The following is a 22,068-nucleotide window of genomic DNA, read 5'->3' as shown; positions in this document are numbered from 1 at the left end:
TTAAGGAGCCTGCTCTTCTCCAGGCTGAACCAGCCACGCTGAATTACGCCGTCACCGCAGGGTGCCGGGGCCGTGTCAGCCGGCTCTGGGATGCCCGGGACGAAACTGCCCCAGCCGCTCCGAGCCCCTGGCAGCCCCACAGACCCCCCTGCATGGTCGGCCCGGCCGCCGGCCTTCCCCGGCCCCGCCTCCCGCCCCCTGGCCGAAACCCCGCCCGCCGCCGCCATCTTTGTTGATGTGTCAGCTCGGGGGCCGGTCGCGCCGCCGCCATGGGGTAGCTGCCGCCTTTGCCGCCGGCCGCGTAGAGCTCGGGTAAGTGCTTGCTGCCGGGCTCCTGCGGGCGCTGCCGGGCTCCCTGAGGCGGAGTGCACCGCGGGGTTACCCGCCCGCTCCGGGGGAGGCGAGGCGGGCCTGCTCGGTGCTCCCGGGAGGGCCCGGCTAGAGGGCGGGCGGCGGTGCCGGTGACCCGCTGCGGCCGCCCCCCGCGGCGCGCCGGAGGCAGCGGGCGGTGGGCTCCAGGGGGGAGGTGGCTGTGGCGGCCGCTGTGTGTGAGGACGGGGCACCGGCTGGCAGCGGTCCCGTCAGCTCTGCGGCTGAGGCTCAGGTCCCGCAGGAGGAGAGGGGTAGGGGGCCGTGGGGGCCGGGTGAGGCATGAGGTCCTGCCTTAGTAGCGCTTCAGAGTCAGGACCTCCGGGTGGGCAGCTCTGGCTCCCGTGCGGGCTCGGACTCTCTTTGTTTCTTGACAGCTTGCTTCTCCGCGTTGTTAATGATCTTGTCCTGTTTTCGTTGGTTGTGCGTTGATTTCACTGTGTGGTTAAGTATACTCGGCAACAAAAGGCAGCAGCTGTTACACCGGTATGTAGGTTGTTTTTTGGAGGCGGCTGCCGTGGTTCGGTAGGGTACGTGTCCTTGTTTTGGCAAATCGTAGTTGCAAAAGCTGCCTGTCCTTCTAGGCTTGGAAGCAGGAAGCTTTAGTGTAACTTCAGTAGGATGATGATTGTAGGCTTGCAGATTTTGGGTCTTGTCGTGGAAATACAGTCTGCACAGGTGAGTCCGAGACATGTATACGGTCAGTGAGACTGCAGACCAGGAGAGGGTCTCTTGCAGAATTGAAACCTCCTTGTAACATTAAAAATTTTAGTCGGGCCTTAGTGTTTCTTTGCTTTATCTTCTAAAGCTGCTTTTCAGGAGTTAGAATATTTCGAGCAGGATACTCTAAAAACCCACATGTGACCAGTGTCCCAGTGTGTTTTGTTATAAGGAAATCGTTGAAACAGCATGAGCTACGGCTGCCTTTCTGTATTGACAAGGAAATGTAATCGCTAACTGCTATGAATGCTTATGTTGCCATTGATCTTAGGAGATGGTTACGCTGTAGGAGTAAGAGAAACTGAAAGTCTGAAGGTGTTTTAAGAGACTGCCAATACAAAATGCCATCCATTTTATGGGGCAAAAAAACCCTTAAATTGTTCTCTATTGTTTTTGAGCCCTCCTTTGACTGAAATTCTTCAACTATCCATTCTTGACTTGGCTTTAAAGCAATATTTTCCGCTGTTTGGTAAGACATGATTTGGGTTGTTGAGAGATGTTGCTATTGTGAGGCTTACCATTTCAAAGTGTTGAGAAAAAGGACTGAACCACATATGGAGAGTGTTTTTTTTGGTCCTAATTAGCAGCTATGTTGGTTATCACTACCTAAGGCTAATACTGAATTTCTTGAAGCTGGCTTTTTTAAGAGCTATGGAAAAAAAGCAAGTGCTTTTCTGGATTTAGTACTGTTACTAGGCAGTGAAAGTAGATTAAGTCAGTAGTCTGCAACTTTTCTTAACACATGGGTTCCAGTAGGCAATCCTGTACCTGTTCGGGGTTGGCTTGTTCTGAACTTATCCTGTTGCCAAAAACAATACTGGAAAGCTTCATGGATAATTCTTACCTTCAAGGCATAGACCAAGAGCCTGCTGCCTCAAACTGAGAGGCAAAAGAAAGAAACTGATGTCAAAAGAGAAGAGAAACTCAGGACTCTAATTTAAATAAGTACACAGCATACTGATTTTCCTTAAATGTACTAATATTGCATATAATACTATCTCTTACACTAGCAGAAGTCAGTCTTCTGACTGACTTCTCTACTCTGCTCTAGTGAGACCTCACTTCGAGCATTGTGTACAGTTCTGGTGCCCTCAACATGAAAAGGACATGGAGCTATTGGAACAAGTCCAGAGGAGGGCCACGAGGATGATCGGGGGCTAGAGCACTTACCGTATGAAGACAGACTGAGAAAGTTGGGGCTGTTCAGCCTGGACAAGAGAAGGCTGCGTGGAGACCTCATAGCAGCCTTCCAGTATCTGAAGGGGGCCTATAGGGATGCTGGGGATGGACTCTTCATTAGGGACTGTAGTGACAGGACAAGGGGTAACGGGTTAAAACTTAAACAGGGGAAGTTTAGATTGGATATAAGGAGGAAATTCTTTCCTGTTAGGGTGGGGAGGCACTAGAATGGGTTGCCCAGGGAAGTTGTGAATGCTCCATCCCTGGCAGTGTTCAAGGCCAGGTTGGACAGAGCCTTGGGTGACATGGTTTAGTGTGAGGTGTCCCTGCCCATGGCAGGGGGGTTGGAACTGGATGATCTTAAGGTCCTTTCCACCCCTAACTATTCTATGATTCTATGACTTACTCAGATTCTTAAAGGACTGAAGTCCTTATTTGTTTCAAGGGATACTGGAGAAATTCTGGAGGAGAATCAGATATGAAAACAGAGCCTTCCCATCCTCATGAATGGTGTTTTTCAGTATGCAGTGGTCATGCAGACAGTAATGCCATAGTTGGAATTTTGTAACCCTGTTGCATATTTTTGGAAACATTTGAGAACAGCCATTGATATAAAACTTGCTGGCATCTTGAGTGCCAAGTATGCTAAGATGCATATCTTCCCACTACCATGACGCTACAGTTCTATAAGGTCTGCCAGTGCTCTGTTAGAGTGTGAATGAGAGGTATGACTTGGTTATAGGTGGAGAAGACCTGTCACAGAATGTATAATTTTCCACATTGTGCAGTCAATCATAAATTGATTTCTTCCTGTTCTTTACAACATTCTTCTTTGCACAGGTGATGTTATCAGTGTCAGAATGTGAATGCAAACAAAGTAGTGACTGACTGGTATTAGCCTGCCTGTAAGCAGAGCTGAAGGTGTAAACCCTTAAGTATGCAAGTCTCATGTGAAGTTCATAGTAAAAGAGTGCTGTTGCTACATCTTGGACATGAGCTTCTAACCTTGGGACTAGTATGACATAAAATAACACTATCAAGGTGTACCCCAAGACTTGTGATGGGAACAAATGCATTCCCACTTGTTAAACCTTAACTGATTAATTGAATTTTGGAATTTTACTGTTATTTGACTCTATACGTAGAGTTAATATGTCCATAACATTAGTGACTTGTATGAGATGGGTAGAAAACCTAGTGATGTGTTGAAGGAATTCATACAGTGTTGCTCAACTATCTAACTTGTGACATAAAGAGAGATAAAGTTTGAGTAAACCTTGTCTTCTAAAGTACTTGACTTATGTTAGAAGGATTTACAGAAGTGCTGAGCTTTGCACTTTGGCACTGCCATAGGGCTGTGCAATCTGCCTTTGTATAAATTCAGATTAAAGAAGCAAAAAACAGTGGAGATTAAGTATCAAACTGGTAAAAGGAAATCCTCATAGTATTCACTGTGTATACACACAGTTCCATTCCCCTCCCTTCAGGCATGTGTATCAAAACAAGTCATTGTGTGAGCTGAATCAGGGAGTTGTGTCCAGTTATGTCTGGGCTGGAGGACATGGTGTCCCCGTACATGGCCAGCATTACCACTAGTATTGTGAGTCACAGTTGTCCTATCTGTGTTGCAGTCCTCTCGCTTTTCTGTGTAAATGGACCACCATATATTGCATCTTCCTTCTCAGCAATATTAGGTGATAGCCAACTAATAATCTTCCTAATTTAGAGCAGTGTTTTGGGCAGAAATGAATTAATATTGGGAGAGCTAATGTAAGTGGGACTTGAGGGGGGGGTGTGTGTGTGGTCTGCAAATACAGGAACATCATCAGTGTATGAAGCTTCATGGCCTCACTCTTGTCTGTTTTGTATGGAATACAGGCAGTGATGATCAGATTAATCTCTTAAGATGTTCTTTTCCTGACTTTTTCTTAGGTGCTATGATGCTTTTCAATCCAGTTAATCTCCTTTTATGGTGTTTCATCACTTCTAAGCTTGGGTGGCTTGCTGCTCTGGTTACATTTATATGTGGAGATATAACCAGATTAATTTCAACCAGTCCTTCTGGCTCCATGTCTCAGATCTGGTTTTGAGGACCTTTTCTATCCTAGTCCTTTTCTGTTTAGTTGAAACCTTTTATTATCACCTCCACACAGCTGATGTACAATAGAGCTGCTTTTTGTTTCTTGTCACGTAGAACATGACAAGAACTTCGTTAAGTGAATCTTCATTTCTTTATAAACTTCAGTTGAAAACAGAATCATCTCTAGGATTTGAATTTCCATCTTTTGCAGTTACTAGGTAGTGTAATGCTTAGTCTGGGAAAGCTATTTGTGATGGGGTCTTTACGAAAGATACCTTGCAAAACACAGGTAAATTGGGTCTTAATTGGAAACAGGAAAGTTTTGCTAGTGAATGCAATAGGCGGTAAACAGTAGTTGAGGATATTTTGCTCTAGAAAAAGTAAAAACCTCACCCAACAAGTGGAGAGGTGTGTTCAGTCTGTTCAGATTAGTTTAGGTAAAAGTATTATTAGGATAATGCTTCAGGTAACTGCTGACACAAACAGTAACATTTCTCTTCCATTTAATTTTGGTTGTATTGTCATGTAAAATATGTAGCAAGAGTTCTGGTGCAGTGACAGCATGACACTGATTGGGAAAAGCATTTTTGTTCAAATAATGATTGTCTAGGAAAGGTGTGAAAAGCTCTTTGAAAGATGCATTTGGGTTTTACATTGAACAACACAATTACAAGCAGGAAAAAAAACCCCAAAATCAGTAACTTCTTTATCAGTTTTGTTGAACATCAGTGTAAGCATGCTAGCATGTCAGCTGTCCTGCAGCTTCATCTCTTACCTGAGTGTAGTAGGTTGGAAATTAAACCTGAATTGAGATGAAGTGGCTGTTCCTGTGATACTAACAGTTGTCTAATTGTTAATGGTTACTCTAATGTCTCTGTCTTAGGATAATGTGTTCAAAGATAATAAAAGTGCTTATTATTCTATTGTGATTCATCTAAGGTTATGCTTTTAGTAGAATATTTTGTAGCCTGATATTTAAAGAAGAGGGATAGTCCTTTGTGGAACAAACTGTTCAGACACATAAATTATGGTCTTCCTTGTAAGTGCTGTGGCATTTGTGAAGCATTTTGCCTGCAACTTCTTGAAGTCTTACTATGGTTACTTCATATCTGTTGAACTTATCAGGAAGACTCTAAAAATCATTATCATTTTCTTCAGTATTCTTCAGCCAATAAATCCCAGTTAACTCTGCAAGATAAAGTCCATCTTCAGTGTTGTACTGGATTGTATTGTCTTTTCTTAACACATTTCCACATCTTGGAAATTCACATGACTGCATTTTAATTTACTGTTGAGTGATACAGAAAAAAAAAATAGTATTTTCTTCAGCAGCTATAATTCCATAAGGATAATGCTTTTCATTTAAAGGAAGTCTGACTTCCAGATGCCCCAACTGCAGATCTAGCTGTTAGTTTGGATTTCTTTTAGTAGCCTTTTTGTGTGTGTCTTGATTTTAAAACTATTTTTGTTATTGGAGCAGCTTTGGAAGGTTGCACAACTAAGTTGGTGGTATTTCTATCTTCAGATGTAACACATGCCAGTGAATAGATCTCATGGTGTTTGGATATCTATTAGAAACACAGAATAAAGAAAGTAGAGGGAACAGTTCTGGTTTCTGCTTAAAGCATCTACAGTTTAAGGTTCTTTGGTTCTTGTGTTGCTGGTTGGACAATTGCAGGTGAACAAACAAGGCAGTCAGTGTGAAAGCATTATATTTCTAACTGACTTAACTGGGGTATAGAATTCTCTGTTCATCTAGCACCTGGGTTATACAGAGATAAAATTCACATCTTTCTGTATCTGTAGGCAAGCTGTACGTCTGCTTTCCTAAATCCAGCTTTGCCAAAACTGGGGTGATTCAGAAATGTCTGCACCTGGCACCTCCAGTATGAAAGTGAAGCTGTTTTCTCCTTGCTTGCTCCCTCAACACTGGGATCTGCTAGCAAAAAGAATCTGTGTAAGTCCATAGATCAAACTGGCGTTTTATTTTTTTTTTCTTTTTCCTTTTGTGGAATTGGAGAGGAGGACAAAGAGGAGCAGGAATGTTTGTAAAATAAGTTGGAATCTGGTGAAGAGGACAATAATGCAGCTCCAGGGGACAGGTTTCTTGAGTTAGGTAGTGCTGCCCAAGTCTTCTGGTCTGGTACTAGGGAAAAGAAGTAATGAAAAGAAGGGATGCTGAGGATGGACTATTCACAAGGGACTGTAGTGATAGGACAAGGGGTAATGGGTTAAAACTTAAACAGGGGAAGTTTAGATTGGATATAAGGAAGAAATTCTTTACTGTAAGGGTGGTGAGGCACTGGAATGGGTTGCCCAGGGAAGTTGTGAATGCTCCATCCCTGGCAGTGTTCAAGGCCAGGTTGGACAAAGCCTTGGGTGGCATGGTTTAGTGTGAGGTGTCCCTGCCCATGGCAGGGGGGTTGGAACTGGATGATCTTAAGCTCCTTTCTAACCCTAACTATTCTATGATTCTGTGATATGCTTTCATGATGCAGGCTGAGGATATTCTAGCTATCTTCATAAGCTGTCCAGAGGACAAGCTTTAAATCTCTTAGTAGATGACAGGCCAACTTGAACGCTAAACCTGAATTGCATAGTTCTGATACAGAAAGTTAGTGAGCATTACAGAGCATTTGAAGAGGCTGTTGCTTAAGGGTATTTGCTTAGATTTGTATGATGAATTTCCACTGGAGCATATGTTGAGAATGTGCCATTTCCTAAAGCAAAATAAAAAGTAGCAGCAGCAGTTTTCTGAGTTATCAATCCAGTGCAGTTTGAGAAAGAACCAGGAAATAAGGATCTCTGATAACAATGTGAATAGAATGGCTCTGAAGCAATTTCAGGGGGCTGGTCTTCTAGGAAGGTTTTTCCTGTAAACATGTGGACTTTGTTTAGAGGTGCGCAGTGCTTCCTTAGCAAGTTTACAGCGCAGACTGCAGTGGTAATGCAGCTGTGTGATTGCTGAGATGACATGCTGTTGTGGTTTAACCTCAGCCAGCAACCAGGCCTCATGTGACCACTTACCATCCTGTCCCCCACCCCCTGTGGGATGGGGGAGAGAATGAGTGGCGAAGGTAGTACTCATAGGTTGAGATAAGAAGAGTGTAATAGTGGAAATAAAGTAGTAATAATAGCTGTAATGAAAAGGGAGGCAACAAAAAGAGGGGAATAAAACCCAGGCAAGACAAGGGATGCACCTACTGACTGATTTCCAGCATGACCTGACCAGCAATCGGTTTCTTCTAGGTAACTCCCCCCAGTTTGTATACTGGGAATGATATGCTGTGGTATGGAATGCCCCTTTGACTAGTTTGGGTCAGGTGTTCTATCTCTGCTCCCTCATGGCTCTTTGTGCCCCTCCTCACTGGCAGAGTACAGGAGATGGAAGTCCTTGATCAGAGTAAACATTACTTAGCAACAGCTGAAATAACCGTGTGTTATTAGCATTATTCTCAGACTAAAGCCAAAACACAGCCCTGAACCAGCTATTAGGAAGAAAATCAACTCTATCCCAGCTGTGAAACCAGGACAGATCCATGCAAGAGTGGTAGGGACCTGTGGGAACTCAGGCTGCTTGTGTTGGTGTCACCAGATTTTTCTGTCACTTATCTGGTTGCCTGGCCTGGGCATGGTACTTAGGGCCCTGCTGATGTTGGGACTGTCTGCTCATGAGCCGTGGAGTGCTTCATCGCTCACTTCCTTGTCCCTCATCTACTCACTGAAATGCATCATATATGTATTGCAGCTTTGGGTCATTTTGAGGCTTTAGTCTATTACTTGGGGGAAATTTGAGTAGTGTCTGTTCTGACAGACATGGAATGGAAGGGAAAAGAGGATAGCTTTGCAAATTTACATTGTACTTCTGTTTGAAAATGAGATAGTAAAACCTGACTGGATGTTTTTGCATATCCAGAGGTGAAGAGAACGCATAGTCTTGGCTGATGTGAGAATTGTATTTTCACTGTTTTGTGGATTGCATGTATACTTGTTCAGGGAGTAGATGATTCCCTCTTTTGTCAGTGTCTCTGCTACAAGGTCTCTTCTAGGAGCACAGCTATGAGTGAAAAACATCTACCCAAAGATGATGCAAGACCTTTCTTGTTGAACGGGGCTGACATAATTGACTGCTGTTGGCCATTATATCATGCAGTGCATGGCTGAATGTGCCTCCCAGTGAACTGCAATTACTGCGTTAACTTCTTGTTATTATTCCCCTTTCAGAAGATTTTGTGCTCAGTTACTTATCTCAGTGCTCTTTGCTTTTGCTTTCTTTTAGAATGCACCCTGCTTTGAACAAGTACTTGCATATACACACCTGTGAAGCAATACTTGCTTGTTCCCTTTCTCTACAGTGTGTTTAAGTTTTGCAGCTTAAATAGATTATTTTTCTTATAGCAGTGATTTTTATTTCTTTGGACCTTGACTGTCAATCTGCTTACACAGAGCCCCGTCTACAGGCACACACCTGTCATTCTTCAATGTATTTATTGTAGAAGAACCCCATTGTTTCTAGGTGACAAGGCACATGTTTTTTTGTTTTACCTTGTTGTTATTGAATTCTATGCAGCCAAACCTCAGAAAATGCTTCCTCTAGTTGTCATGTAGTATGTTTCTTTGGATGTCTTCTCACATGTATTTTGAAATTGGCTGAAACAAACTCATTTCTTCCTTCTTGACTATTCGCAACAGAAGTGTTGATAGCTTCGGTCAAGCTATCTCTTTTATGGAATTAAATGCTGTTGTTAATAGTGTATCTGCTTAGGAAAGTCCTTTGTAGCCAGGGATTTAAAAGAATCATGTTTGCACTCTGTAAGAAGATTGAAAAGACAGGCTGTTTGAATATTGAATTAAGATGTACCAGCTTCTCAGTGCATGCCTGTAGTAACAGAATAGCAGGCTGTAGCTGGGAAAGGTTCTGGCCTTAATTAGATCTGTGCAGACAGCAGGAAGCATACAGGTAATTGCTTTCATCATGAATTACCTTCTAGTTTCTGGGCATTAGCAGTACTGGAATGGGGGGAAAATTTTCAGCTGGTGTAGTGGATAACCTGATGGACAGCCAAAGAATGAGGTTGCCAGCTGCTTCCTCTAAAAGGAAAAGTGCATGTACTTTTCAGCAAAGGAGAAGGGAGGCTTGACTGTTAGAAATCCTGCTTTTCTCTGTGCCAGTGAATGACCTCTGAAATGAGAATTTACTGTTAAAGCATGTATGGAAAGGAACAACTGATACTCAGGTTTTCTTTTGCCTCCTCCCTGTCTTACATCTTCATTACAGCGTTTCCTTTTGCTTTATAGTGAGTAATGGACAGAGAGAAGGGGAAGAAGAGAGGGGGAGAGAGGCTTAAATTTTGATGTCAAAGTGATAGGTTTTAGCTGTTTGCTATGCAGAAAAATAGAGTTCTTCCAGTGAACAAGCATGAAGGATGACTGCTACTGGAGGCAGCTAGAAGAAATATTCTTCTCTTTTTTTTTTTACGGCATGTTTCGGGATCATGTATCAAGGGTTTCAGTGTTCTCCCTAGATAATCAATACCTATTGTATCACATACTTCATTGAAGAGCTTAAATGAATGGTTGTCATGTTTGTTATCGTTCCCATTTGGTTAGCAGTTAATAAGAAGATGTTTCTATTGTGTAACAAAGCAAGTGAATAAAAAATCCCACTATTTCCTGAGTCTTTGCTTTCCCTTACATACCTGTGAGACATTTCTGCCATAACAAGATGGTGTGCTGTCCTCTCGCTGTACTGGCAGGATCTCTGCTGCTTGCTTTTGAGTCAGTTGCGCTATCACCAGTTTAGCAGATAAGCACATCTCAGTTACAGTAGTATGAGGAGTAGTTGCAACCTGTGCCAGTATTCACCTTTAATGCTGTATGTCCTGTGGCTGCAGTTTAACTACTCCAGGTACTAATGTAATATTTAAAATGAGCGTCAGATGGGCTGATGCAGGTTTAATTTTTGTAAGTACCATGAGATAATGAGGTAAAGTATGTACGCTCCTTGCTGCTTTGGAGAACAGATTTATGATGAAAAACAGTGCCTCTTCAAAACCAAACCTTTGCCTTTTTTAAAGGGTGCAACTTGTCTGTAATCTGGTGTATATATGCAGAGAGCTGTTCTGTTTACTTGTGCAAATAGCACCTGTGGGCCTGTTGCTGCTCTAAACAAAATTTGGCTGAGCTGTGCTCCTGTTCCTCATTCTCTGCTACTCGCATCACCAGGTTTTAAAGTGATGCGTTTCCACTTGCTTTGTGTTAATGCATTGTGGGGAACACACAAGAGGGCTGTTTCCTTAGCTTTAGAATAGGGCAGGAACATGGGGAAGGTGTATTAGTGTCAAACTAATGGTGAGCTGTAAAACAGGAGGACTGGTCAGACCAGTTGTGTGAGTGCCAAGAGTCCTGTCACAACAGTGGAAAGTGTCACAAGGCAGTGACAGAAAGCTTTCCACATGCTACACTGGCTGTATGGCAGTCTCACAAGATGGATGGTTATTGGAGCTATGCAGGCAGGTTTGAGCTCGGCTAATCTCAAAAGTTCCTGCTCTGGGTTTAAATTGACATGGTAGTGATTCCGTTCTCCTATGGCACGTGTACTGAAAGGGTGAGACACACATCACCTGGAGGGCACTGAGGAGCAAGACACTTTTGCTGTAGTTTGATGATCAACCCCGAGGAAGGAGAAGAGCAAGTGGTTGAGGGTAGAAGAGTCACCAGTGCTCCCCTGGCATTTTGCTGCTACTCATACTGTGTGCTTGGCTGATGAATAGGCATCATCTCATAAAACAGCTCATCTGCTTGAGTTACCATTTGCCTTTTTTATTGTTTTTGACACTTTCTGAAGACATTTTGTTTTCTATTTTGTTTTCTTAATGCGGTATTTTTTAAGAGAATGATACCATAAGTTTAGTACTTCCCTGATTTTTGGAAGAGAGGAATGGTTAGAATAATGAAAGATAGATATTAAACGTGGAAAGACATGGAGCTGCCATCAAATACATATCTGTCGTCCAGATATTATCTGGAACTTGCTGTATTTGTGTGTTTGGTACAAAACTGTCAAGTAGTAGCATGTTTCATTTCAGCCAGATACTGCTAGGCCAGCAGTGTTGATCCTTCTAAGCTATTGCAACACAAAACCTTTTGCTTACAAAAAGCCTTTAATATTCTTACTGTAATTTTGTGTCTCTGGCCTTAAGAAAGGGGTATTTGCTATATTCAGTTATCTGAGGTAGGTGTAACAAACTGAGTATTCCAGAGACGTTTGGATATCAATATGAACTTGCATTGACAGGTGCCTCACATTATTCCTTTGGATTTTTCTGATGTGAAAATAAGTTAGTAATTAGTACATGAAAACTATTCAGTGGCAGTGGGGAATGAGAAGATCTGTGTTGGCCACGAACAGACTCAGACAGATTTGGGCAAATACATCAAAAATCCAGTGTATTAGCATCAGAAAGACTGAGAAATTAATGTGGTAAATTGTATTCTGTGTATGATTGAAAATTAGAGTAGGTCTGCAGGGAACACTGAGTCATCATAATTCCTTTTTCATGCTTTAACTGATTTGTATAGTCACTGTTCAGATTTCCCATGCGTTTGATACAGACCCTATGCTTTATGATTGATATCAAGTGTAGGATAATATGAAGTTGGTGGTATTTTATTGCTCTGTGACTAATTGAATTAAGCGAATAATTGTATTTGTGCTTCCACAGAGATTAATCTTTCTAACACCAATTCACAGTATTATTTACAGAAGGAAGAAGCACGATAAGATGAAAACGTAGTATTCTTCGCAATGTACTATCTTAACAGGGCTGTATTTTTCACCTGTTGCTTTCATATGACATCCCATCCAGTTTGCTGACTGGACTTTTTAGGTGTAACAACCAATATGGAGGTTCATATATCTGATTTTACCACATGGGAGTGAAAAACTGCAGAGGCTGGGCAGCGATGAGTAGCTTTGAGGCAGTCCTGCATCAAACAGCTGCACATTTTGGGGGGTTTATCTTTAAGAGGTACTTTTACTGGCTCATTTAAAGCCTTTTCTAAACCCTCGGATCATTCCAGAGAAAGTGTCAGCAAGAACTTAGGCTAGAGTAACTGCTGTCGAGAAAAATGGTACCTCAGCCTTATACTGATGCAATCTCTTTCTGCAGCTGAGTCTGTGGGTTATAAGCTGCCTGTGACAAGAGGGAACAGATACTAGGTGTGGTTTTCTTCCCTCAGCTACATAATTTGTAAATTCTTATGATTACTGACTCTATTAAATGTACTAGTCTGAAAACATTGGGGTTTTTAACAGCTTTTTAATGAAGTAGGACTTAGTGTGTTCTGCTACTATCAAATTGAATGCTGCTTCTTACAGTTACGTTCGTTCTCTGCTTTCAGATTGAGATCATCATTGGGTTTTTTTTTATTTTGGAGTAAGAGCCAGTACATTGTGAACTTTCATTACTAGCAGAAGTTACCAAAAAGTAGATAGGTACAAAGAAAGCCACTGTTTTGGCTACACAGACCAAGTGGATGAATTCTCTCACATTGACCATCTCTATTCTCAGGAGTTCCCTACCATTTGCTTTCTGGTTCTTCTTGGTTTGTACTGGGTTAGGGCTGTAGTGCTGAGATTTTTTGCTTTAAAACCAAGAAAGAAAAGTGGTTTGCTTGTTACTTAAAAATGTAAAATTGTCATTTGATGTTGTCCTATTGTGGCATGCTCCCTTTCATACTTTTACCTTTATGCTTGCCTCTTGTCAAATAGCTGACAGAGCCCAACTGTTGGTTTCAGATATTAAGTTTTAATTTTATAGTATTTCCTGGTAGAAACAGTTGGGATGAGGCTGCTTATTTTCTGCTTACCTGATTTTTATACCCAATATTGAAAGGCGATAATGGTAGCAATTAGTCACAGTCCTAACAGGTTTCATGTATCCCTCTGTTTTACCAGCGTAAGCCTCAGTACTATGTAGTGGTTAATTAGGCAGGACTCAGGAGGAGAGGAGCCAAGCAGCACAAAAGGTTTGTTTTCAGATTGAGTCTAAGTGCGGGGCCTGGAGCCTGTAGCTGTATGACTCAGGCTGTGGGACTGCGTAAGAGAAAGCAAGTACGAAAACAAGCTTGGTGTTGCAAGATGGCTTTGAGATGGTTGTTGGAATAGCAGAGTTGAATTTATAAATCATAAATTTTCCTTGGTTTCAGACTCATTTATCCAGTATTGGGGGATAGGATTGCATGTAAAAGTTACTACTGCTGTGATGAATTTTTCCTAATGGAAATGATACAAGGGCTTCCTGTGCTTTCTAGAAATGCCAGCCGTCTTTGCAGACACCTGACCATCTGGGACTCCTGAAAACAAAGATAGAGCATTATACCCAGGCTCTTCCATAAGAGTTCTGGCTATTTAGATCTCAGTATGATGTCCTCCTAATAGAACACTTTCTACATAGCTTTTCAAGTCCTCCAGTGTCTGCTCTGCAGATCTGCTGCAGACCATCTGTGCTTTTCCACAAGGGGATTTTTGGTTGCTTGAAAGCAGATGGGAAAAGAGAATCTCACCCCCATCCTCCCCCAGCCCCTTCCTTTAGGTTGCTGGGTACAGATACATTTTTGCTGTATGGGTGGTGAGCGAGGATGTGACAGTAAGGAAGTTGAATGTTCTGGCTGGATGAGGGAGTTGCACTGTGTTGTAAAAATGAATAAGTCGTGACATGTTGTTGCTTTCAAATCATATATAGGAAAATGAAAGGTCTAATACTCTAGAGTCTTGCATATTTTTTGTTATTTTATGTCTGAAGTGTTTTTCAGAAGTGATTTTGTGGAATTTTTGTTGATTTAATTTTAAAAAGCTCTGCTGCTTTCTTGTTGTCTTGACATTTACTATCCCATTACTTCCCATTTGCTATCCTTGATTTCTCACCTTCGCTTAGAAAAACTTGCATTCGAGCAATTACTTTTAAGTCTGGCTGGAAGATCAACAAGCCCTGCGTAACACTTAAGTATCAGAATAGTTCTGCCCTTTCAGTTTTGCTTTCCAATAGCCTTTCTTTCCCCTCAATCTCTTTTCATTGTGATTTTGAGTATAATATGTTGTGTAATGTGAATTTTACTTCTAGATTTCCAAACGAAAAAGATGGAGGGACATCTACCAGAAATGCGAAGTGTGCTGGAGCCAGTCAGTGTCTCAGATAATGCCTCTTCCGGGTCTCCAGGTAATGAGAAGACTGATGAAAGACCTAGAATGAAGGACTGCTCAAGCATCAGTTATACTGGAGCTGATGCTGGTTTATTGGAAGGGGAATCCAGGTTGTTGCCCTTAGACCAGGATTCAGCACCTATTGGCATGAGCAGCAATGGGGCCCTGGCAGAAAGACTGGAGCAGCAGTGTGGAGGTGCAGACTGCTGTGTGAATACGTGCTCTGATAGAAAGGTAGAAGGCTCCGCAGAACCAGAACATTTATCTAGTGAAGAAATTGAACGGCAAGATCCCAAAACTAACCAGACGGAACAGTCGTTGATGGAAATATTACAGGAGCTAAGGGAGGAGTCTGACTTTGTGAAAAACTCAAGCGGTAAAATCTATTCTGAAAGTCCTTATGACACAGACTGCACAAAGAAGCTTATTTCCACAATCCGTCAGACTTCCTCACAGGAGGATTTGCTAAAGGAAATAGAGTCTGAACTCTTATCTTCAGATCTTCCGAAGGAACGAAAATCCCCCAATGGTGTGCGGAAGGGTGAACATGCCTTGGCTGTGTTCGAAAAGTGTGTGCAGGAGAAATACCTGGAGCAAGAACAGACTATAAAAAAGTGAGTATTTGAACATGCTCATCACAATTGGAGTCATGTACTGAACAGTTGCGGTTGCATGTTGTGTGCAGCTGCATACAACATCTTGGTATGAACCAAGTGGTCTCTTGTGAGTTGTTACAAGGACAGTTAATGAGCGTTTTTAATTATGTTCTTTAAGTGTGGAATTATTTTTACTTGTGGCATGTGCTTGTAAATACAAATGTGTGCTTAGATCTCTGAATTACTGTGGAATTTGGCAAGGGACTGAATAGCCAACTGTTGAGCTGAATAGCCTGCCAATGTCTGGAACTACTCAAATAGTAATGTAAAAGTAAGGGTGATATAAAAATAGTCCAGGATTCATTCAGTCCATGTATGTCTTTGGAGAAATTAATCTTCAGAATTGCTAACTCACACAATGTACATTTTATTTCAGTGTGAAATTGCTTGTTTCTTTTTCAAGTAGTATTCAGTCTGCTATGATACAGCAAAGTTGCAAGGCGGTTCAGAGCTAATCTCTGAGTTGGAAATGTCATGCATAGATAAACTACTGTCTTACCACATTTTATATGAGGGCTTTTGAAATGCATGGCTGATAAAATTTGCTATAATAAAGTGGGCTCAATGGTTCTATCAGGCAGTATACTACATAAAAATCTATATATCAAAGACAGTTCACTGACTGATCACTGTTTGATCACTGAAAGGGGGGTGAGGCACTGGAATGGGTTGCCCAGGGAGATTGTGAATGCTTCCTCCCTGGCGATGTTCAAGGCCAGGTTGGACAGAGCCTTGGGTGGCATGGTTTAGTGTGAGGTGTCCCTGCCCATGGTAGGGGGGTTGGAACTAGATGGTCTTAAGGTCCTTTCCAACCCTAACTATTCTATGATTCTATGATTTCTTCATTCCCCACGTGGTGTTTCATAATCTGTTACCCCTTTAGAAACATTTTTTGCTAACAAGATGTAGTCTCTAACTTCAAATTTATTCCTGCTTGCAGAGCTGCAAATGAGTGTCCTGCTCTTCATATAAGGCACTCTGATAGCATGGTTTGGGAGGGAAACCAGGCAGAGAGAGAGATGCCCAGTAGAAAAAGCACCTCAGCAGTTAACCTCTGACAGAAATCATAAATGTGAGAGGAAAGTTGATGACAACAAAGCTTGGGAGTACCTAGTTAAACATTCAGTAATTACAGAGGAGGAGGTGGGTGTGTAGATGGTTGTAATTCCAGGAGATCATAAGTTTAGAAGTTATCTGGGTTTTAATTGTTTGCAGTAAACTCAAAGGCAGGTCAATGTTGTTGGCCATGGACCAATTACTTTCTTAAAGGTGTGTCTATTACGTATACATACAGACAGTTTTACATATAAACATGTCTTTGGTCTCTCTTTTTGCCTGCTGCCCCAGCTGCACCCCTTTGACTCTTGGGGACTCACCTCAAGAGTGTTAAAACTGCTGTGGAACATCTTATGTTCAGTCCAAAGGGCGTTCTGGGTTGGGTTGGTTTTGTCCCTTAGTTCATGATTAGCAGAATTGCTTGTTGCGTTGCTCTGGAAGTAGCCCAGTGGTCCGATCTAGGATATATAGCTGAGCAGCAATTGTGTGAATGAAGAATTTGTTATCCTGGAATATTCATTAATAGCTTAAAAACCAGGTGCTAAGCTTTCCTGCACTGATGGTTTTGAATTCCTTGTAATTCAGTAGACTAATTTCTTCAGTGATTTTTTTCAAAGGAGGTGAGCTGGGAATGGAAATGTATGTGTAAAGGGATATTTAAATGTCTTGTTCAGGTAAATGCATGCTTCCCACAAATTCATGCAGTTAGTGGCCTAAAATATCCATCATCTAGCTGTATCTTCAAACACCTAAATGCATTTGAGACTCTTTGTTCATCAGTCTGACAATGTAACTTCTGAGTTTTGGGTGTAACTATCTTTTACTGCAGTGCTAGGTCAGACTAAGTATGTCAGCTTCAGCTCAGGCTCTAGACAGCTCAGCTGCAAAGGAACAAACTACTGCTGAATAAAATTGAACTTTATAAGGAGCATGAGCGTGGACACTATTGTAGTCGTTACATACTTACTAGCACTGAAAAAAATCAGGGTTGTGTCTCTTACAGGTTGTGAACTTCAGGGGCTGTTCGGAGCAATCTATGAAATGAATGCAATATCTGCGTTTCCAGACATTTGACTTGAAGTCAGAGCTGGAAGCTACTGTCTTATGACTACCTGAAAATTATTAGCATTTGCATTTCTGTAGCTGCATAGAGGTACCAAATGTCTTACATTAGCATGTGCCATGCAGTCTCGAAATGCTGGAAACAAGCAGTTTCCTCACAAAGAAGATGCTGGTTTGGAATTGTCACAGGCACAATGTAGTTCAGATTTGGTTTTGTAAGGCTGTCATGGATTTCACTAGTATTTCTGGCTGTGACTCCCAATAGAATTTACAGATCAAAGAGCAAAATCTCAAAACTAAACCCAACCAAACCCCGCCAGTAATGATGTACCTTGTTTTATTGTTTTTTTCCTTTACAGATTGATTAAAGAAAATAAAAAACATCAAGAACTTATTTTAGAAATCTGCTCAGAAAAGGACAACTTAAAAGATGAATTGAAAAAACGAACAGAAACAGAAAAGCAGCACCTCAACATTATTAAACAGGTACAGATAATAAAGCAGAAGTGCTGTTTAGTGTCAGGTACAGATAATAAAGCAGAAGTGCTCTTTAGTGTCAGACTTGTATAAAGTATTAAACAGTGGCAATAGTGACAAGACATCCTTGGTAGCATAGAGAAGGAGAGAATGCCTGTGCTTATTATGCTAAACTTAAGGGGATGAATCTGCTCTTCCATTCCAAGAAATATTCATTGGCTAAAAGCAGATAGTGTCTTTGGATAAATCGACTTTCTATGTTCACATAACTTAAGTGTTCTGTTTCTGGAAGTCTCTCTTCAAGTCAAGAGAGTTCCCATTTCATGGGTTGCTCTTGTAGGTGAGTCTTGTGTACCTTGGTTTCCTGCTGGAGAAGGTGTATGTTGAAGGCTCTGTCATTTTCCAGAGAATGAATGACGCATTCAGGCTTTCATCCTGATGGGATGATTTATCTCTTGTATGTAGGCTTAAAGGAGGTCTTAATTTGTCATCTTTATCTTCTATTAGCTGCTGTATCTGCTAATAGAAGTGGCTGGAGGTGTAGTTACAGCAGTTAACAATATGTGGAAAGTGTATAAAGAGTAGAGCATATTAACTGTGGTCTTGCATGTTATTTTGATATTTTCAGTTACTGTACACAAGCATTTCCCTAGTGAATTGTTAGAACCATGGCAGGCCAAAGAGGAACATAGAGTGCGCATCGGTGTAGGCTGGTATTAGTATGGGAGGAAAGGTATCATATCAGTTGTCATTGCTTGTCTGGTATAAAGTTACATGCTAATGTTCCTGCAGTTGGTTGCCCAGCTTCGTACACTGATTAGAGCTTAGGAATCTGTCGAGAGAGAACATTTAGAATACTCATTTGTCAAAGTACTGCTGATACTACCCTAGTTGTCACGTTTCTCTGTTAGTGTCTGCATTGCACAGAAATCTGTTCCCAAAGCAGTGTGTTGGGCTAGTAGTGCTGCAGAGGAATGTGTTCATGTATGTAAAAGCTTAGTCTGTCTTTTGTTAATGTCAAAGAATCGTAAAATTCCATGATGTGATTGAAAATGCAATTGAAAAGTATTGTTTTTAAGCTGCAAACTGGAACTGCATATGCCTAAATATAAATCAGTATGAGGAGCTTACTCATTCTCTCTTGTCTGTGTTTCCATGATAGTTTCATGAAATCATACAGTGCTGTATCACGCAGCAATTGCTTTATCCCTTTCTGGGGGGGGAAAACAAATTGTAAGGGAGTTTGCTTTGTTTTCTGGTTGGATAAGTAGGATGGTAGGATTTGTGATATTACATGCTTGCAAGTGATATCAGAAAATAACCGGTTTGGATAATACCTTTATACTGTAGTTGGGTGGCACCTGGAGTTGTAAGAGACATCATGGTGAAACACTTGAGGTTTCTTCATTTGTGATGTGTTTTATTGTTACAGTTTCTGGATTAGTGTGTTCTGCTAGCTTTCAAGTCAGTGAAAGCTTGGCTGCACTCACAGCCATAAGCAAACCATAAAGACACATTTGTACAGGTAAAACTTTTGGTATGGGCAGTGATTCATTTGCAGAGCTGAACAGGGTGTGATCAATTTATTGTGTGGTAACAGAATCATTTGAGATTTTGATTCCTTTTTATTCCTCCAGCAGTTCAGAGTAGCACAAAAATGTAAGATACTGACCCTGTGCCTCTTACACCTCACCTACCCCCAAAACCAAGCCAACTTAACTGTGGTGACTTGGCTTTCCTGTGGAACAAGTTTGCATAGCCTTTGGACAGTATTATAGCTTATGTATTCACAACTTGCTCTTGCGATGCTGTTGCTTGCACTGGACTTGCCTAACTGTGCAGTGAACACGCACTGGATGTGTTCCAGTTGAACACTGGTAATTATTCTTCAGCTGGATCAGGGTTCTGACTTGCTTCACTAGGTGGCTAAAAATGTGCCAGCACAATGACTAAGCACCTCTCTATTTGCCGAGTTATTTTTCAATGATTTAATTCCCAGTTCAGTTTGGATGCATGACTGCTTTGCTGGCATGGTGGAGGATATGGCACAGGGATAGCAACAAAAGGGTGTGGAAGGTGAGGCAGCTTCAGAGAGCAGCCAGCTCTACTCTGGCATCTCAGCATTTTGCTGTCAATTTAACTTTTTGTGTAGTAAATTACTGTGCCTCATGTTTTACTTGACTTGATGCATCTTCAGTTTCCCTGAAGATGAGAATTGACATCTTTCATGCTCATACTGTAATGCAAAGCTAGGTGTCAATATGAGTAGTTGCAGCTTGACAATGTAAAATACACATAAATATCTGTTGAAGCTTCTAATGTTGTGTGAAATGTTCTTGCCTGTATGAAACACAATTAAAGTCTTAATTTCTCTGTAATTATGTGATAATGTCTTTTAGCTGGAAGCGAGAATGGAAGAGCTTAATAAAGAATTGAAAGCTAGTAAAGACAAACTTGTAACTCAAGATGCAGCAGCCAAAAATGCTATTCAGCAGTTGCATAAAGAGATGGCCTTTCGAATGGAACAGGTAATTTGGAAGACCTTCAATTGTTGAAATCATCCTATGAACAAACTTGGTTCTGGTAGGAAATATGTAGCCTCAGTTGTTAGATAACTGGGTAAGGCAGGATGTTCCAAAATGGGAGCTACCAGCATGAAGTTACGTATGCTTTTTTGATAAGTGTCATCAGTGAATTTCTAAATAGCTGTTAACATTTTAGGGTGCCTGATAACTGTTTTTAATGTGTATATTTATCTGTATGGAATTGGGCTCTTGAGGCAATCTCATTTTTCTTGCCTGTAAGCTGATCCTGCTTCAGAAGGAGGTTGAAAAAAGCTGGCAGTGGCTTTTTTCAGTGAAGATATAATGAAATTAATATTTTTCTCAACTCTGGCACAAAGCTTTTATTTTGTCTCATGTATTACTGAAAACAGATTATTTTTTTTTCACTTCTTAATATCATATATGATAGTCTAGTGACAGGGCAAGGGGTAACAGGTTCAAACTTAAACAGGGGAAGTTTAGATTGGGTATAAGGAGGAAATTCTTTCCTGTTAGGGTGGTGAGACACTGGAATTGGTTGCCCAAGGAGGTCGTGAGTGCTCCATCCCTGGCGGTGTTCAAGGCCAGGTTGGATGAAGCCTTGTGTGGGATGGTTTAGTGTGAGGTGTCCCTGCCCATGGCAGGGGGGTTGGAACTAGATGATCTTGAGGCCCTTTCCAACCCTAACTGTTCTATGATTCTATATTATGCCAAGTATTTTCCCTGTTGTGTGAATTCTAAAGCTATATTTTATTCTTTTATTTTTCCTTATTTTTATTTAATTTGAAGCAGGATTTGTTAGGGGTGGGGGGAGGGGAATCTGCAGAAATAAGACATTGATTGTGCAGTTGGCATGTGGGTGAAGGAAGGCAGAGGACTGGCACTGGGTATTTGCAAAACTATTTTGTTACTGAATCTTACCAAATACACTTGTTTCCTTCTGAAACAACAAATTATATTCCAAGTTACTAATGTATTGATATCTCATTTGAGATGTTTGGCTGTGAAGCTGCAGCTGCTTAGATACAGATTTACTGTTAGAAGTATGAGTAATTGCAGTACTTAAGTGGGATATAACGTTAGTCTTTGCAAAGCTGGACCTTTTGACTCCTACTCTGATACTATACTGTGATACTGAAAATATCCAGTAGTGTCCTATAAAAGTTAATGATGAAATACAAGATTGTTTCCTTCTGTTCTCATATTTTTAAGGCAAACAAGAAGTGTGAGGAAGCACGCCATGAGAAAGAAACAATGGTGATGAAATATGTCCGAGGGGAGAAGGAGTCGCTTGATCTCCGAAAGGAAAAGGAGACACTTGAGAGAAGAGTGAGAGATGCAAACAAAGAGATAGAAAAGCATGCTAATAAAATCAAACAGCTTTCTCAGGAGAAAGGAAGGTTGCACCAGCTCTATGAAACGAAGGTACCCTAAGCTGTGTGACTTGAGTGAATGATTAAAAGCACTATCAGAACAAGCTTATCACTTGTTTGCTGTTTGTGGAAGAAACCTCTTTTCTTTCAGTTTGGCTGTACTGCTGTGAAAAACCCCTTTCCTCCAAGGGAAGGAGAGGAAGTTACTGAGTTCTTACTGCCTTTTTGAAGTTCCTTTTCATATTTCCTTGAATATTAGTTTGTGAAGTATGAGGGCTTTTTTCTGTAACTGACAAGACAGCTTGTTGCAGATGCCAGGATTTTGAGGGAAATTTCCAGCTTGTTTGGA

The 22,068-nt window shown here is 41.3% G+C and overlaps 1 protein-coding gene across 1 annotated transcript in view; it reads left to right on the top strand.

Moving 5' to 3' along the window:
- The first annotated feature begins 224 nt into the window (after positions 1-224).
- Positions 225-22,068, top strand: part of CCDC186 (coiled-coil domain containing 186) — a 33,707-nt gene continuing 11,863 nt past the window's right edge. Inside the window, exons 1-5 of the mRNA XM_065672305.1 lie at positions 225-312; positions 14,473-15,166; positions 17,686-17,812; positions 20,203-20,331; positions 21,559-21,771. Coding sequence (XP_065528377.1) covers positions 14,490-15,166; positions 17,686-17,812; positions 20,203-20,331; positions 21,559-21,771 — 1,146 coding nt within the window. The 5' untranslated portion in view covers positions 225-312; positions 14,473-14,489. The remainder of the gene's footprint in view (positions 313-14,472; positions 15,167-17,685; positions 17,813-20,202; positions 20,332-21,558; positions 21,772-22,068) is intronic.

Source organism: Lathamus discolor, chromosome 3 (genome assembly GCF_037157495.1).
Source record: "Lathamus discolor isolate bLatDis1 chromosome 3, bLatDis1.hap1, whole genome shotgun sequence".
Lineage (NCBI taxonomy): Eukaryota > Metazoa > Chordata > Aves > Psittaciformes > Psittacidae > Lathamus > Lathamus discolor.
This window is presented reverse-complemented; position numbering and strand designations above follow the sequence as displayed.